The 18291-nt window shown below is 38.7% G+C and overlaps 2 protein-coding genes across 5 annotated transcripts in view; both read right to left on the bottom strand.

The window, feature by feature from the left end:
• Nucleotides 1–17: 17 nt before the first annotated feature.
• Nucleotides 18–8778, bottom strand: LOC139948794 (CCR4-NOT transcription complex subunit 9). Its single transcript, XM_071947128.1, has 9 exons — nt 8638–8778; nt 6697–6836; nt 4899–5019; nt 3941–4028; nt 2819–2925; nt 2209–2304; nt 1737–1835; nt 945–1036; nt 18–401 (listed from the first exon to the last, which is right to left on the bottom strand). The coding sequence occupies exons 1-9, from the start codon at nt 8659–8661 to the stop codon at nt 233–235; spliced, it is 936 nt and encodes a 311-aa protein (XP_071803229.1). The 5' UTR covers nt 8662–8778; the 3' UTR covers nt 18–232.
• Nucleotides 8779–8864: 86 nt separating this feature from the next.
• LOC139948791 (rho GTPase-activating protein 23-like) overlaps nt 8865–18291 on the bottom strand; it is a 77127-nt gene continuing 67700 nt past the window's right edge. For all 4 annotated transcript variants that reach the window (XM_071947120.1, XM_071947121.1, XM_071947122.1 and 1 more), the window contains one exon: nt 8865–17312. In XM_071947120.1, the coding sequence (XP_071803221.1) occupies nt 15433–17312 (1880 nt within the window). In that variant the 3' untranslated portion in view covers nt 8865–15432. The remainder of the gene's footprint in view (nt 17313–18291) is intronic.

Below are 18291 nucleotides of genomic sequence, written 5' to 3'. Positions count from 1 at the left end.
TACAATTTGACAGTAAGATTGCAGTGCAGTCGTTTTTTTTCCAGGTTCCTTGGAAAAAAGTTCCCTGTGTGACAAGGCCCTTAATACACAAAAACCCAAAACAACACAGCTCTTTACCGTTTCATAGACAGCAGCCGAACATGCATCCATTTCTGAAAATGGGAGCTGGTTATTTGTTTCATTGCGTATTGCTGAACTCTCTCCATTCAAAATGGAACCTGTCCGGTCACTTTCATTGCGGGGGAAGGGGTATACCTCTTGGGTCGGGCACACCGGTTTCAGTTAGGTTTTTGATGAGCTGGCCGAGCCAGCGTTTAGTGGAGGTGTCATCTTTCAGAACGGGTACAAAGGTGTTGTCCTTGAGTTGGTCTGGGAGGCATTGGCGTAGTGCTTCTCTTGCCCTAAAATATCACACACAAATTAGTTTAACTCCAGAGCTCCAGTGACATGTTCCTGGGACTGGAATTACAAGTAGACAATGGCCTCCGACGCCCTGGTCTGCAATGGCAGTACCCTTTGCAAAATGAAAATGGCCTTGCCCTCCCAACGATGTAATTCTGGGCCTTTCCACAAACACTTAACATTCTTTGAAAAGTGTTTGAATTTGTAACCTTATCTCCAACTGAAGAATAAACAGCCAACATGTGAAGATAGTGGGGCAGCTTGGCTAGTTTAGTCAAATCTTACACACAAGTACACAAAACATTTTGGACAAATTTAAACTTTGGGGCATTTTGACTAAAAAGAACTGGGGTTGACATGCAGATGAACAAATTTTGGTGCATCACTGACCGTGAACAGCTGGGGTTAGTATGTTGCAGAGTCTTAACATTTCTCAATCTAGAACCAACACTTCCCTTGGACGAGAATTAAATCACACAGTTGTTATCCATAAACCTTGTCAATTTCAACTTGATTCAGTTGCTTAGACACAGATAGCTTACCTTGGATTATCAGAGAGTCTGAGGTAACAGCGCACAACATGCTTCAGGAGTCTAGCCGAGGGCTCCTTAGCAAGAGTCATCACCATTTTACACTGCAGGAAATTAACAAAATATAAAGTGTAAAGTATCTATCTCTGGGCCCAATCTCACAGAGCTGTTTAAACACAAAAAATACCTAAACATAACAAAATTATGCTTACCAAAATATTTATGCCATTTCTCAAGTAGAATCTGTAACTGGTATCCTACAAATTTTCATTACTCTGCTTACCGTAAGCAAAGAATTGGTGCTTAAGAATGCAGCCGTCGATTTCACTAATCTCTTCCTAGGACAAGTTCAGTTCCGTATTCATACACGTTAGGAGGCATGGAACACATCCAAAGTTCACTCGTCCTAACTTGAGATAGGATTAATCCTAGCGTTTCGTGATATCGGCTGCAGGGAATTCTACCATCAAGTGTATTTCACAGGTTACTAGGCATTCTGCGCATAATTTGGTGGTAAGCAGAGCCATGAAATTGGACCCCAGTCTTTCGTAGAGCATTAAAAAAATCGCATCAGCTCACAACAGCAATTCACAACCTCAAAAGCTCATAAGCGATGAGTAATTGAAGCATATTGGCTTGTTGTCTAGGCCTAAAATCTGGGCCCAAGTTAATAGCGCTGCTTAACAGCCGATTTGGTGCATACTGTGTGATTTCCATTCCACAGCGCTGCTAACCATGAAGCATGTGGAGAAAGTTCATAATTTTAAACTCATGGCCAAAATGCCAGTGAGGATTTCTACGTACCAAGATCATAGCGACATGTGAGAATCTCTCGTAGGTTTGGCAGATATAAGAGAGCCCTGTCTCATCCAGAAGAATCTTCTGCAGGATGAACGTCGCCACCTGAACAGGAAACAAAGTTAAAAAATGAGGGGACTTGATTTACCCTGATCAGTCTTAAAGACACTGGACACTATTGGTGAATACTCTAAATAATTGTTAGCATAAAACCTTACTTGGTAACAAGTAATGGGGAGAGGTTTGTAGTATAAAACATTGTGAGAAACAAAAAGGCTTCTAATCGTAAACTTGTGCAGCTCTCTCAATATTCATTATTATTCAATAATTTATTTGTCCTTTGCAAAGATTAAAATGGAAAATTTACATGCCAAAAACATTGATAAAAAGCTCCAAAACAGAACACTAAAAAATACAGCTCTGAAACACAAACAAAGAAACAACCAAAGAAACAAAGAAAGAACCAAACAGACTTTACCGTTTTTGAGAGCTCGCTTCCACTTTCCATGATTCTGAGGCACAGAGGAATGATCTCTGTCGTCAGCAGGAAGTTGATGACTTCTGGTTCATCAGTCTGAAAACAACAACAGATTTCATCTCAGGACTTGGCTTGACTCGTTTTATCTTCTCCAACAAGTCTTCTCGGCCTAGTCTTCACCGACACCCAGAATAATTATAGGTTGGAACTGTCATATCTCCTAAAAAACCTTCAGTGTTTGTATTTCTGACAAGTTAACCTTTGTACTGCTTTCAAAAAGAAACACTCATTTCCATACAAAAATGTTGTTTTATTGTGGGGTGTCGTGGCCAAGTGTACTGTACTCGAGCTCTGGTGTTTCTGATCAGCAGGGAATTGGGTTCGAGTCCCGGTCATGACACCTTCATCCTTAAGCAAGACACTTAACCATTATTGCTTTGTGTGGGACTTAAAGCCATTTTGACGCCATAAACTTGTTTCTGGTCTTGGTCACCAAAACACGCCTTTTTATTGGATTACAATATTTGTCATTTATTTCGTTATTTGTCTTCAATGTCCATAAAGGAAACTGTTCAATTGATTTATTGATGATTAAAATTCCTAGACTCACCTTGACTAAAGCTCCGATGACCCCTAAGCTTGTGAGTCGCAGATATTCAAACTGTCTCGTCTTGCTTACAGTGTGTAGGAATGGGTACAGAAATAATGGAATATGGGCTGCAACAGAAAATAAAACAATTGAAGATTTCAGACCTCAAAACAACTACATCAAAAAGTACACCACATATAAGCAAACAACAGTTTTTTAAAAGAAAACACTCTCATTTGTACTCTTTCAAGACAATGACCAACCGTTTGAGACCATTCAACTGCATGAGTAGGACTGTGCTCAGGAGTTGTGTACCGTAATTTCTAGCCTTGCTCAAGGCAGTCGCATTTTGCCCCGAAAAGATGCCTCTGTCAACCCATTCGTATACACTGTGCATGGTGCATGTGATCACACCGCACGACCAACCCATATATACACACTGTCACATCGTACGACTACACTGCACACAAGTCATCCGCACTCGTACCACTAACCGCATGCGGAGGCCGTCAGGCCGACAGCCTTGTCGGGTCTGTAACTTCCGGGTTTAATGTGTTTCATGAAAAAAAATTCCACTATTGGAAAAAAATGGGGGGGCTCTCCGTCATGCTAGTATGCAGCTCACGAATATGTATATATTTCGTCAGACCTATCAGACAACACAGGATGTGAAGCAAATGAGTTATTCATTTTGACGTCCAATCACGCACTTCCCTTATCACGACCTTTGGACCCTGTCATGCTCGCTGAGCGTCCGTGGTGGTGGTGCGGGTATTATGATAGTGAGTTGACCGTGGGAACTCTTTGCTTATTATAGTAACAAGGTCAGTGGCTTCAACACGGCTTCTGTGATATTGGTCCACTGCAACCTACCCGCCGAGCACCTTAACTGCAGGAAATTATGGTACATGTATGTTTTGTCTAGATACATGCATTGCATTAAGTCATATTGCAGGATAGCATAGTTCATATATCATCCGAAAACACGACTGATGTTGATTGGTCAGACAGTAGGAGGGTTGACTGTGTACTGTAGACGCATTCACCACATTATATCATAGTTGGACAGTAAAACCAATCTTAGGAATGATTTTATTGAGTTCTCGAGGTAAAGGATTAAAGAATGAGGCTGGAGGAACTAACCTTGCAGAAAAGCTGATCTTGTTTCCGGGTGGGAGGCGACACATTGTAGTAGGGCCAAGGCATTGCACACACGGTTAGACTGATGAGCCTAGAATGAAACAAATATGGGGGTCAAGGTTCAATGTCTGAATTCTGAATCAATCCTACTCCGGTAACACAGCGTGGACCTAAATTCAAGTAAAATCCCCACGTAACTCGGAACTCACGATTTTGTTTATGGATGTTATTTTAGAGATGCTGTCAGATTTTTGGCCCCAAACATTAAAAAAAAGATTTTTTTTGAGTGAATGGTGTTTCAAAGAGTATCACCCGCTCTAACGAAAAAAAGTTTAACTTTTACTTTTAATGGTCAGGAACCATGACAACATTTTTAAACGTTTCTTATAAAACACCTAAGAATTGGTCACGTGATATATTGTCGGGATCCCGACAAAAACTAATTTTGAGCACTTTATTTCATTGCTACTAATAATTGGCGGACTTTTTCGAGCAATGGCTCAAATGAAAGCTTGTAACTTTCTCATCCCCCATCAAAATACCTATTGAATTTTAAATCCAAATTTTGGGGTCAAATCGGCACAAAATCTGACAGCATCTTTAAGTTTGCTTCACTTTTTTGTACAAGAGATTTGGAATTGAATATACAATGTATATTTTAAAACATTTGATGACTAAATTATGTTTGGTTTTACTTGTTGGAAAGCATTCCGTTTAATATGAAACATGCACATGTATGTATGTATATGGATGCTGGCTGACTAGTAAAACAGCAAGTGGAGTGGTCATGCTGGTTAGTCACTAAAAAACTTAAGTTAGGTTATTACCCTGTCGTGAATCCATCAAAATTAAGCACAAAGCCTGCCTTTTTATTGTCTGAAGGTGATTTTTATTTTAATAAATTTTACAATGCATAGTGACATTCGTTATTTGGGGCAATGGAAATTGATGCCAAACTTACTGTTAGGGCTGGTGGGTTGATGAATGGATAAATGTTGACAATTTCTTGAAGGAGGACGGCTACTGTTCCAAAGGAGTTCCATAGCATGGGCGCCAAGTCAGGAACAATCTCTCGCTTTTTACTAAAATGGGGGGGGAAAAAAAGTTTTGAAAAAAAGACAGCGATGCTTGCCACAAGTTTGAAAAATAAATTCATAAATCTCTCCAACTTGGTTCCTCCAACCAGAATGTTTGTTAACCCTCCTACTCTTGGTGCGTTTTCAGCAGGTTGGTCAACCATTTTGAAACAATTCAACTATGCACATAGCTCATGTAGGGTGGCACAAATTTTCAACCTGGGTCTTTCGCTCGGGAATCTGGTAAGTTTTTGTGCCTTTTCTTAAAATTATTTCCTTAATGGTGTTTTGAGTGATATTGTAGGATTCATTAGACATTGAAGATCAAGTTCGTGTTTCTAGAATTTGTGACATGATTTTCAAAAGTGGTAAAAATGGAGCAAATCTGCTGACTAGCTAACGAAATTGTACGTTTTTAACGATTTCGCCCTGCACACATTGCGTTTGCTTCGTAACCCTCTGGCTAGGCCGTCGGCAGGAGGGTTACGTTATCGCAACTAGAAACATAGCTGAAACAGGCTTACCCCTTGATGTGGGTACATGTAGTCAAGCTTTAAAAAAAAGCCACATGCCCAATTTTGGTGACAGTTGCATGATGCTACCTACTCCTGAAACAGGGCTGAAACAGGCTCCACTAGAAACGGATGTAGGCATGGGTATATCATCCACTAGTAGAGCGGAAAGATCTACCTTCCCAATTTTTTACCAAGTAATTATGGTTATATTATAGCGCCTTGTTCAAGGGACAAGGGCACAAGTGTCATGACCGGGATATTCAAACCCACACTCTGATGACCAGTGTTGTAGCTAGGACATTTTTAGTGGTGGGCGCAGCTGAATTTAAACTGGGGTCAGAGATTGCGAGCAGTGCGCACATACTTTGTTGTAAGGATTGTTTTCAGGGCTAAATATTAACATTCCAATCGTGCCAAATGCACATTATGTACATGTAAGATCCAAGAATCACAATTTTTAAAGGCAGTGGACACTATTGGTAATTGTCAAAGACTAGCCTTCACAGTTGGTGTATCTCAACATATGCATAAAATAACAAACCTGTGAAAATTTGAGCTCAATTCGTCATCGAACTTGCGAGATAATAATGAAAGGAAAAAACACCCTTGTCATACGAAGTTGTGTGCGTTTAGATGGTTGATTTTGAGACCTCAAGTTCTAAATCTGAGGTCTCAAAATCAAATTCGTGGAAAATTACTTCTTTCTCGAAAACTATGGCACTTCAGAGGGAGCCGTTTCTCACAATGTTTTATACCATCAACCTCTCCCTATTACTCGTCACCAAGAAAGGTTTTATGCTAATAAATATTTTGAGTAATTACCAATAGTGTCCACTGCCTTTAAGTATAATTACAATTATTATAACAAAAATGTGTTAATACAAAATAATTGTGATGAATTTGTTGTGAACAGACTGTTTGTGAAATAGTTTCTGCTGTTTGCTTGTTGTAATCCCGCCGCGATGAAGTTGAACTGAACTTTAAAGGTGGAGTAACTGTCTCGATAGTCTCAGGTACAGTTTCATTCTCAGCACTAACTGAATCTGTACGAAATACTGTTATATCATCTTCCAATCTTTTCCGTTTTCCAAAAAAAGTCATCCAGCTTACGCTGCGAGGCCATCTTAAAATTTACACAGATCTCATTCTCATTTTTGCTAATCAATACCTTAGTTCAAGCAGAGCATTTTCTCTTGATTCTGGACTCGCCAACTCGATTATCCACTGGAAGACTTTTTCACGTTCAACTTGGGCAAGGGCAGCGACTGTCGACTGGTTGGCTGGAGGGATTGCTGACGAGTTTAATCGCTGTGGTGGGAATACAATTGAATAGTATTCAAAGATTTATAAACTCCACCAGAAAAGGAGAGTACTTTACATATAAAAAAAAATATCTAAAAAAATTGTGTATCTTTCATTTTTGTTCAGTTTTAATTTTACCAAAAAGAAAGAAACAAATTCAAGCCTTTTTGGTTGTACTGTTACTATTGACAAACAGCCCCCTGTAATTGTTAAAGGTAGGTGACTAAAATAATGTGAGTTTTATTTTTTGTTATCTCATTTTTTTATCAAAATAGCATCCTTGAAATTCCAGTTGAATTGACGAGGCCCCATTTTACTTAAACTTTAACTGTTGCTTTTTTTTGCACAGGAAAAGTTTCTGTTTTCTGAAATAAAACAGTTTCTAACTTACTCAAGAATGAGATATCCTTATCCTTATCTGGTAAAAAAACCCGTAAAATGGAAAAACAAAATGAGTGGACAAGTGGTGGTGGCAGGTTTTTAATTTTGCAACACTGGTACTGCATTCACAACTAAATTGCTTGTGAATGCTTCGAGGAACTTTAAGGATGCCGAATTTAAATGTATAGCACTTTAGCAGCGACTGGAAAGAATACAGTCATTTGACCAGTTCGGGATCATTGACCAGTTCGGGATCACTTCAACTTTGCAATAACCAAATAATTATATCATTTCTCATTATTACCAATTTCTGTTGATAAATGTGAAGATTAACATCCATTAAACCAACAAACCCAAAATAAGGTGCCAAACATCATCAGCAAATAAATTATGGCCGTTTTCCTGAAGGTTGTCTGCAAAATTTGTCATTTTTTTGTTGAAAAATGTTGGTTGAAAAACACTGTTAAAACTTCTTACCTTTAGAATTGGAGTGCCGGGGCAAAAAATATTTATGTAAAATGATAAGAATGTGTAAAAAACATTCCTGTAATTACTGTGCAGTCATCTTGTTTCTTTGAGGAGACAAAGTTATCAAAATCTTCTTTGAGGGGGCAACTTACCCTTGACCAGTTCGGGATCACTTAACATCTCATTGCGTCAAATGGTGCCGCACTAACTTACTAAGTCTGGTAAAATCATACTACTGCAGTAGAAAGTTTATTTAGTTGATTTTGAGAAACATTACTTCAACAAATTCTTGTAGATTTTTTATTTTGTGAGAAAATTAAGCTTGGAGGGGTCAATAATGCTTTTTAGGTTCGCTTCACTTTTTCATTTGCCTTTGCTGTTGTTTTGTGGTTTTGTCGCTGGGTTTTTGCGCTGCTATTGAAGACACTTGCATGACATTCACCAAAGAAAGGAAGTCCAAGTCCATGCCAACACACCTCTGATGTGTCGTGTCCTTGAGAGACAGTTTTATGAATGGGAGTATGGGTTTGCAATAAAGGGCACTCTACTGATTCAGAATAGATTCAACTGATCCTGAACTGGTCAAACAGGTGACGATACTTTTCTCAAAGCCTCTTCAAAAGAACTAATCTTTTTTTGTCAGTGAATACTTGGTGAGTTTTATGACATGTTTAGGTAAACTGATAAACTTTTTTGTTTAAGATATCAAAGAGATTGCAACAAAAAACCATGTGAATTCAAGAAGTGATCCAGAACTGGTCAAACGACTGTACCTATTTTCCCGTCCACACACAAGGGGCTCATAATACCTGGTGTCGGAAAAGGACGTTCTACCCACCAAAACATAGCGTTTTTCAACCTTGTCATCTCTTTGAACCAATTGGCGTTTCCACCCACGACAAAATTAAGCTAGTGGACAATTTCGCTAAAAAGGAAATGTTTGAACTACTTCACTTACCTGTGACATACCAAGTGCGTGCATTTTGAGATAATATAAAGCTTAACCGGATATTAAAAATGTAAAATTTAAGTAAGAAAAGGAGAGCGCCGATCGCCCCTCTTCACGTCTTGAATTTAGCAAATCACAATCTCCTTTTTCTTCGGAAGGGCGACCTCTTGTGTTTTCATGAAGATAGTCTTTCCGGATTGGCCAAATAAATAATTGAAACAAATCAAATACTTGTCGTCTGATATAGCATTTTAATTCCATTTATACACAAAATTAAAAACAAAATTAAAGTGTTGACGTGTCATAGACACTCACAGAAAGAAGATTAGAAAGTAACACAATTCAAATAACCTCGTAACAATTTTTTTTTCTTAAATAATATTCAATGGTGTTTAAAAAATTACACTGCATTGCTTGTGTGTGTTTGGAAAATGAAATTCCAGAATAAATGTTTAAAAAAATTATTCTTTTAGTCGCACTTATATAAAATAACATGGAATTTTTTTTTATCACAATTTAATTGAGGGAACATTAATGACACTGCAAGTTTAATTTCTGACCCTTAGCAAAAATGTTAATTGCTAAGCAGTGTAAAGGTGATATACTGTGCATGCGGCGGGTACATATTATTTTACAGGTACATGTACACTAAGCCTGATTAGTAAGTACCATAGTATATAGCTAAAGGTTACCATCCAAACTGTCACATTATGTGCATTGTGTTCTGCTGGTCCCCAGATCTGCTTAGCAAAAAGTTCAAGTTCTTCTCTTCAAAGCTCAAAGCTGTACTTTCTGCTAGTCATGGTTATATTGCAGCATGCCTTTGTTTAAAATGAGAGGCTGAGACAAGTCTAGTGTATCGAAGTGTCATCTGAATAAGCAGGGCCCAAATTCATAGAGCTGCTAAGCACAAAAATTTACTTAGCATGAAATTTCTTCCTTGATAACAACAGGATTACCAACCAAATTTCCACATGATTTTCAGGATATGCAAACAACAGCTGAATACCAGTAACAAGCAATAGCAACGAATGGAAATTTGGTTGGTAATCTCATTTTTATCAAGGAAGAAATTTTATGCTTAGCAAATTATTGTGCTTAGCAGCTATTGAAATTGGGCCCAGATCGTGGTGTGTATCCAAATTAAATAACGGTTCATAAGGTCTGGGTTGGGATCAACAAGAAAACCACCCTTTTCTGCCAAATATCAACCTATATTACCCCAAACAAAATTGATTAGTTTTAGTTTAGAATTTTTCTTTACAAGTAATTTTCATAGGGGAGTGTAGGGGGAGGGGGGTTTTAAGTGCAGGCCCTTTTCATTGTAAAAATAAGAAAAAGTAAAAAAACAAGCAACTTTGTTCTGTACAATGCATAGTCCTAGAGTTTCCCTTTTTTGTACACGTTATTACAATGCATGTTTCTCTTTTCTGCCATGAAGTGGTACAAAAACGCTTCTTTATTAACCAATTATACATCAAACACATTGATGTGTATGTAAATTACAGGCACCAAAAATCGTTTTCATAAATATTAATTTTTCTCAGTGAAATGCCAAAAAGACGATGTTCGAAAAATGACTATACATGTGCTACCCAAGTGGTCTTGAAGCATGCACTGCAGTTGGTTGCCTCAAAGTTGCTGTAAAGTTGCCTCGTGTGACAAGGCCCTTAAAATCCACACAAAAATGATAATTAATATTGTTTAACTCTCTCTGGAACCGATTGCTTGTAAATTGCCTCAAGTGACATTGACCCTTATCGCATAAAGCTGCTAAGCACATATCACTGCATAACTCGCCTCTCTTAATAATTATGCATGACGTCATAATTCTTACCCAAAATGAGGCTATGGGCGCACATTCCCCATCACTTGCAGTGGCTGCGCCCATCGCCTCGTTTTGGATTAGCATTGTGACGTACCTTATGCATAAATATTAAGAGAGGCGTATAGCAAATTGAGCAGGGCACCAGTTGCAACAGTGACATCCTAATGACATGTCAGTTGTCAACCGATTTCTGCTAAGCTACTTTTTTTCAGAGCTCAGCAAAAAGTTGTGCCAACAGTCTTTATGAAACAGGGCGCTGACCCTAAAATGAATGTACATGTATTTCTTACCCGATAATCATTTTTTTATTGCTTTTCTTCCGTCTAAACTCAAATGTATTACAATTTATAACATACATTATCATTAAATAGCTGTAAATGGTATACAAATTTGCATGATGTCATTTTTGTTCGCTTTTGTTTTTACATAATATTGTGAATAAATTAACCATACAAATGCTCCATGCAGTATAGTAATAACTTCTTAACACAAAGTATTTATTTTGTGGCGCATTCAGTTCAGTTTAATCAATTCTCTTACAGCTTCTTTTGCTTTAACTTAAAAAGTTCTTCTCTTGGTAAGCTCATAAATTATTAAATTTTTTATGGTATAGTGAGTGAAACTTCACTTCACCATACTCCCATGCAAAATATCGAATCCTATAAGTTGTTACGCATTCATTTTAAAATGACGCACCAATTTTCTCTGTCGTAAGGTGTAAACAACTTTCTTTTCCTTTTGTAGAAAAATAAATAAATAATTTACCGTTGCAAGGGGCCACTCTCTCCAGTAAATGAATTAATAACGAGTTACCAAATCATTTTCAGCATGAAGAACATTAACCATGTTTAAAAAGTAAGAAAGAATTAAATTAAGTAATAAGTTTTATTTCATGAATAACACCCAAAATTATATTTAATGTGAAATTCTGGCGTTTTTTTTGCACCGAGGGATATATATATATAACATTCTTTCAACGGCCTAGTATAATGCATACAGTGTATCAGAGCTGGAGGTCCAGCCGTCGATTTCACCAAACTCTTCCTAACTTAGGATTAATCTTAGGACTTAGACGGGTTCAGTTCCGTATTCAAATACGTAGGACGAATTGAACCCATCCTAAGTTAGGACGGGTTACTCGTCCTAACTCGAGTCAGGATTAATCCTAGCATTTTGTGAAATCGGCCGCAGGGTTTGAATCCGACCTCAGTTGCCTGTAGATTTTTGTTTCTCTTGAAGTTTGTCTTGAAGTACTTAAATAACGATTGTTATATTAGCTGTGGAAAACACAGGGCTTGGTCACTATGATGGACCACAAGTTACAATTTTGCATTTTGTCTCACTCGTTTTTCCCGTACATTTTAAATGTACCAAATTGGTACAGTATTTAATTTTTTTAAAAAGGTAACAAAATTTGCCAACTGTTAACTTGTGGTTTGTCAAAACATTGTGGTTTCGGCCATCAGGAGGACCTAGGGTTACAATTATTGCAACTGGGAGAATAAAAGCTTTGTGCTTTAGGACAAATTTCAAGTCAAAAACCAATCAAAACAATGCAAACAAGACAAAATCTTTATACAAACTGCATATTCAGTTCAAATTGTATTTGAATCCTTGAAAGAAAGAAAATAAGAATCCCATAAATAAAAAAAGGAAACATAAAACTTGTTTTGTTCTTGTTTCTTGTTCTTTTTTTTTTTTTTTTTTTTTTTTACAAAGGGCAGTATTTCAATACACAAATAATATTAATAAAAATACATCAGAAATGTGTTTCAAAAAGAATTATAAAAAAATGTATCAAACTGTTGTTTATAAGAACATAAAAACATTTTCCTTTATGTATGCACCAAAATAAAGCAAAATAATTATGGTTCAGAATTGTTTTTTAATGATAAAGACTGACTTAAATTGGTTAAGTTATAGTCGGTCATGCGATTGGTCGGGCGTCGGAAATCTAGACACGGTTTTGAGGCCTCAGTCTTAAGATTGCGCACAAGGTTTCCGTCGCCCGACCATCGCGTGACTGACTATAAACCGGCCTTTAAGATATGTTGGTATGAAGGGAAGTGATTACTACTATAGATGGGATTTAATGGTATGGAAAAGGGGGGTGGTGTTCACAATTTTGTCTATTGACCCAATTCACCTGACGTCATCATCAGAACAATCTTGGATGCGCCATTTTGGTGGTCAATGTCCACACGTGTTATTCAGAGATGTGCGTGTTTTAGGTGACGCGGCATTTACACGTAAACCTACACGTAAACCTATTGACCACCAACATGGTGAGCGAGGCATCAGTCGCCTCGTGTGACGCGCGTGAAAGGTGTCAATACCCTTCTTTGCTACGTTGCGTCATAAAACTATTGGAGCTTTTGAAATGTTTTGATTATTGGAAAAATTGAATAGGATGGTGACAAAAATAAAAATTTATTAAAGGTGGTTTTTGCTGCTTAGTAAACAAATCTTCAGTGAACAAAACAAGCAATTGAATATTTTGCATTTCATCAAATTCTGGGGTGGCAATATCTTATGGAATTGTAAAATGGAAACGTTGATTTTTTTTTTACAGTAGTCCAAGTCAAGGTTTGCATGGAATTGTTAAACTCTTCAAGGTGATCATGTCTTGGTGTGGTTTCCTTTTACAGCTGTTACAAACTCACGGTTAAGTGATTGTCTAATACAGGCACCAGACACATTAGAGGATCAAGCCTCGTTTTGGCTCTCATGGATTTGTGTGTATACAAAGCTCAAGATGTCAACTTACATTGTTCTAATTACAAAATATATATTGTTTTCAGATTAAGAAATGTGATAGTATAGGTTTTCCGAGCCAATTTCACCAAAAAGTTAGTCAATTCCATCAACACGCATTCAAATCCCGCACTTTCCCATAATCTACTCAAACTATGGTTTCTTTTTAGCTGTTAATGCATCCAATTTCGTTCACACATGATGTTTTTCTCATTCAGATTCGCTTCAGTCATTGTAATCATTTCAGAGTCATTCAAGACTAATTTTTGACCATTCTTACGTTGAACTCGCCAACCTATTTACACTTGATGAAATGGACCCTTTTCATGAAACATGCTAATTACATTCACGCATGCGTACAGACCCAGTTGGTTGGCAAACGCCATAGAGTTGTGCACTATAAGCAGATGCACAACAATCGCGTCAGCATCATGCACCCATTAGCCGTGTACAAAACAGCGCGATGTTTTTCCTCTTTTTTGCCAACCAAAATGTTAGTGCGCACGCGCTTTGTATAATTTACATATTTCATGAAAAGGGTCCATTGAATGGTTGACTAGCTCTTGGTTCTGGCTTATACAAAATTGATTGAATCTTGCGGCCTAGTGAAATTGAAAAATCTTGCCCAGTGAATACTAAACTGGTGAAATTGCATTACTCCTTTTGAATGCTGATCCAAGACAGCATTCATTTTCAAATGAAATTGAATGAGCCAGGTGTTCAAATGAATGGATTTTTGTTAAAAATGGCAGGGAAAACCTTAAGTAAAATATTACAAAAGTAAATGTTGACGCCTTCAAATCACTTTACGGCATATTGTTAGCACCGTAGCTACTTGAATCACCAGGAAAACTCGCACCGCGTATTACCAAAAATAGCGCCCTCATTCTTTTACGAAGAAGTTGAGCTTGTTACAAACAAATAAACAAACAATCAAACAAAAATCAACTTATTTGTAAAAAATGAATGTTATTCTACAAAATGTTGTTAATATGATTGGTAATTGATTTGAATTTTCTTTTTTCACTTCATTGATGAAATAGGGCAATACAAAAGACATACAAAATAAATTTAAAAAAATACCTTTGTTAAAGATTTGTAAACGAAGAAGACATTTGATTGGCCCCGAACAATAATGATCGGTGGAGCAAACAACTAGCCAAAAGTGCTGTAAAATGCACTTTAAAGGCAGTGGACACCATTGGTAATTACTCAAAATAATTATTAGCATAAGACCTCACTTGGTAACGAGTAATGGGGAGAGGTTGATAGTACAAAACATTGTGAGAAATGGCTCCCTCTGAAGTGACGTAGTTTTTGAGAAAGAAGTAATTTTCCACGAATTTGATTTTGAGACCTCAGATTAAGAATTTGAGGTCTCGAAATCAAGCATCTGGAAGCACACAACTTTGTGTGACATGGGTGTTTTTTCTAACATAGTTATCTCCGACGATGACCAATCAAGCTCAAATTTTCACAGGTTTGTTAATTTATGCATATGTTGAGATACAGCAAGTGAGAACACTGGTCTTTGAAAATTACCAATAGTGTCTTTAAACAGTCTTTAAATAAATGCTAGTGCCTACAATTTTCTGCTTTCTGATTTATAAAAAACTTCAAAAACCCACCTTAATGCAATGTACCACTTCACAGATAAAGTGAGAAAAAAAAACCCCATATCAAATAAACTTTTATAGTTCCTAAACACAAGGTTTGTTATTAATTAATATCTATTTACACTGTGTACATACTCCTTTGTCTTATTCCTTTTTACAGATAAAATACTTTCCAATATGTATGGTGTTATTAGTATAAATTTTGTGTCGTTATGTACAATTTGTTTTTCTTGCAGAACTTTTTAAAACTTGCTTGCAATTGTGTATTTACATGTTAATGTGTGTGACTATTTACAGTGAAATTATTAATCATTTTACCATCGTCTCGATGTCGTTTTGTTCCTTCAGAAACTAAAACCAAATGAAAGAAACCACTTTCTGTTAATCCTAAAAATGAAAAAAATCCATCATTCATCTTAAAAAAAGAAAACTTAACTTAAAGCTGTTAGCAGAAACAAGTTGCTTTTCAATTTCAATTGTTGGGAATTGGTGTGTGGGGACCAGTCAATGGTCGTTAGCATAACATAGCATTTAAGCTAGCAACACATTCTTGGCTGGTAACCCACAATGTTTTCCAAGCAGCTCTCTGAAATTGACCACTCATTTTCAGACATAGCTGAATTTTTGTGGGTTGACTTTCTTTCCGCCCTCTAGGTTTGAGGTGCTTTTGGGTTTAGAGAGGGGTTTTGAGGTGGGCGCCGTCGACATGGCCACTGAGGCTAAGAGGTTCGGACTGCTGTTGGTCCTAACCCTCTCACTGTCTATCCAGGATTTCATGTTCTGCGGCTGAGACTCCGTCGCCGGTTTCCCAAATGGCTTTAACCGATCAAAGGCGCTCATTTTGCGCGGATTGTCCTTTGCAGAGGACTCCCGATTTGAATTGTACTCCATGATTTTGCGGTATTCCGGAGCGTCCCGACCTCCGCCGACCGTGTGACGTCGTCGTCGGTTCTCTCGATGTTGCTCTTTAATCGACATCGTGTCCTGAGCTACAGCTTCAGAGCGCTTTTTATGCTTCTCCACAATTCTTTTCGGTGAAGATTCTCTAGCTGTGGTTTTTGTCGCAGATGGTGGGGCTGATTTAATTGTTAAAGTTGGTTCTTCTGCTGTGAGGCCGGTTTTCTCTAGAGTCAGAATCACCTCATAGTAATTTTTCTTACGAGGTGGCACCTTGGAGCTGCGGGTCGGTGAGGAGGATGTGGAGTTTGGGCTCGAGGTTGTCATTATCTCAACCTCGGACCTCTGAGGGGCCATGGAGAGTTCATTGAATCGTGATGTTAAAGACTGGGGCTGGGAACTGTTGGTCGTAGCCCCTGTCGGTGTCCTACTCAATGGAATTTGTCTCAGATTTCGGAGGTACGTCCCACTGCCTGTTCGAACCCTGTAAGCATCCTGGTCATCCGGCATAGTGTAAGGAGAGGCTGTGTACACCCCGTCATTTGTACGTCTGTCATTGCGTGCAGTTTTTGAAGAGGCGGAGCTTTTGTCCGAGAAACGATCCTCCTCGTTCTCTTGGTGCATGACTTTCTGCAGGCGCTCATCAAAGGTGGCTTTTAACGTTTGAACAAAATCACTCTCACTTTCCGACGGGGATTCTCGGATCTCTAATTTTGTGTTGAAGACAGGATCGGACCTTGCAGCATGCAGTGTGTTGTTATTGTTCGAAGATGCTGTGGAAAAGTCTGAGAGTATCGACTCAGTGTCCATCGACCGTCCAGTCCGTCTGCTGCCCCCGGCCTCCTCATCTGTGGACTTCTGCGAGGCGAAGTTGGCAATTTTGCTGGAGACCGCTGATATCTCTCGGAGGTAGTCTCTTGACCGATAGAGTTCCTCCACATTCATGGCGTCCTCTTTCTCATAGTCCCGCAGAGCCTTCTGGTGCTCTTTTTCAATCCGCTGCCTCTCTCGCGCAAACTCAGACTTCCAATCTTTATCCGGTTTCAAGACAGTTTTCCGGCTACTGCTTCGGCCAGTTGCTCCTTGCCCACTGGCCCCTTGAGAGGAAGTCTGATTGCTAGATTCCGAAGAAGCTGATATTGTACGTCCCCTCGATGGGTCAACCGTGTTGTAAAAACCCCTCGGAGAAGGGTGTTTTTCTCTTGGCCTGTTGTAAGTGTGGGAGTGGGTCTCCATATCCGAGTAGTTGACCTCACTGTCTACATTTGAGTGGGTCTCAACAGAGCTGTGGGAGTCCCTCCTCAAGATGACCTTGACGGTGCTCCTCTGTCGCTCCACAGGATGTAACACATCGTCCTCTTCCTCGCCCACTTTGTCCGTAGTCTGATTCCTGATGGCTCGAACCTTGAGTTCCACCTCCCCACCTTTCCCAAGGAATCCGTACTCGGCTCCGTCGCTCTCCTCTGCGCTCAGCAGCGACTTCTTGGCGGAGCGTCCTTTCAGTTTGCGGTTGGCGGCAGAGATGACAGATGACATTAAGTCTCTGGGATTGATGTCCTTTCCCTTGGAGGAGTCACTTCCTGATTCGCCTACAGAGTGGAAACAAAAAAACATCAATGCTTTTATACAGGGATATTTACGCGAGCGTCTCAAAAGTCGAAACGATAGAAGCATTCTAATTGCGTCTGATAAGTATACTCATGACCACATTCACTCTTGTAGGAGTGCTCCTATATTTTCAGCACAATGAAGCAATCCAGTGGATGTTCTAGGAGTTCAAGGGATTGCAGGACTTCAGGGAGAAAATTTGAAACTAAAATCCACAACACTGTTTGGCTTATGGCTCAAAATGTTTACTGGACCAGAAATGTTCTTAAACGACCAGAAAAAAATTCAAGAAAACAATTTCCTTACACCTGGGGTCGATTTCACGAAGCGCTACGAGGCGTCGTAGCTCAAGTTACGATGAACACGCGTCGTAAACTTACGACGTGCTCCCCCATCGATTGCACGAAACTTACGATGCATTCTAGACGTCCCACATTTCTTGACAACCAGCTAAGGTACATCGTAACTTACGATCACCCAAAGGGTCATCTTAACTCACGTTGCTCTAGTCTCAAAATGGCGTTAATGCTGCTTCTAGACAGAGAAGCCGGGTGGGCATTACGCCGAGAAAGGTTATCTCGTGACCGAAGATGCCCACTTGATACATTATTAACGGACGATGAAATTTACAGGCGCTATCGCTTTACACGAAATGGAATTGTTGGTTTATTTGAAGGGGTTGAATTAGAACATGACACAAAAGGTAAATTTAAATTAACAAGCATCGATGAAATGTTTAATTTGTTACTTATTACATGAACAATTTTAATTTATTTCTGTAAATTACACAAGTACATGTACTCGACAAAACGCCAGTGATTAAAATCCCTTCAGCAGTAAAAGCAAACTGTCTAGCGCCACCATTCGATTGCTAAAAAAACATGAAAAAACATAAACAAACATGGCAACGTTCACGAAGTGTCTTGCACATTTTGCGCGTCTGCGCCATTTCTTTCTCCT

Source organism: Asterias amurensis, chromosome 16 (assembly GCF_032118995.1).
Source record: "Asterias amurensis chromosome 16, ASM3211899v1".
NCBI lineage: Eukaryota > Metazoa > Echinodermata > Asteroidea > Forcipulatida > Asteriidae > Asterias > Asterias amurensis.
Note: the sequence above shows the minus strand (reverse complement) of the source record. Positions and strands in the feature narration are given on the sequence as shown.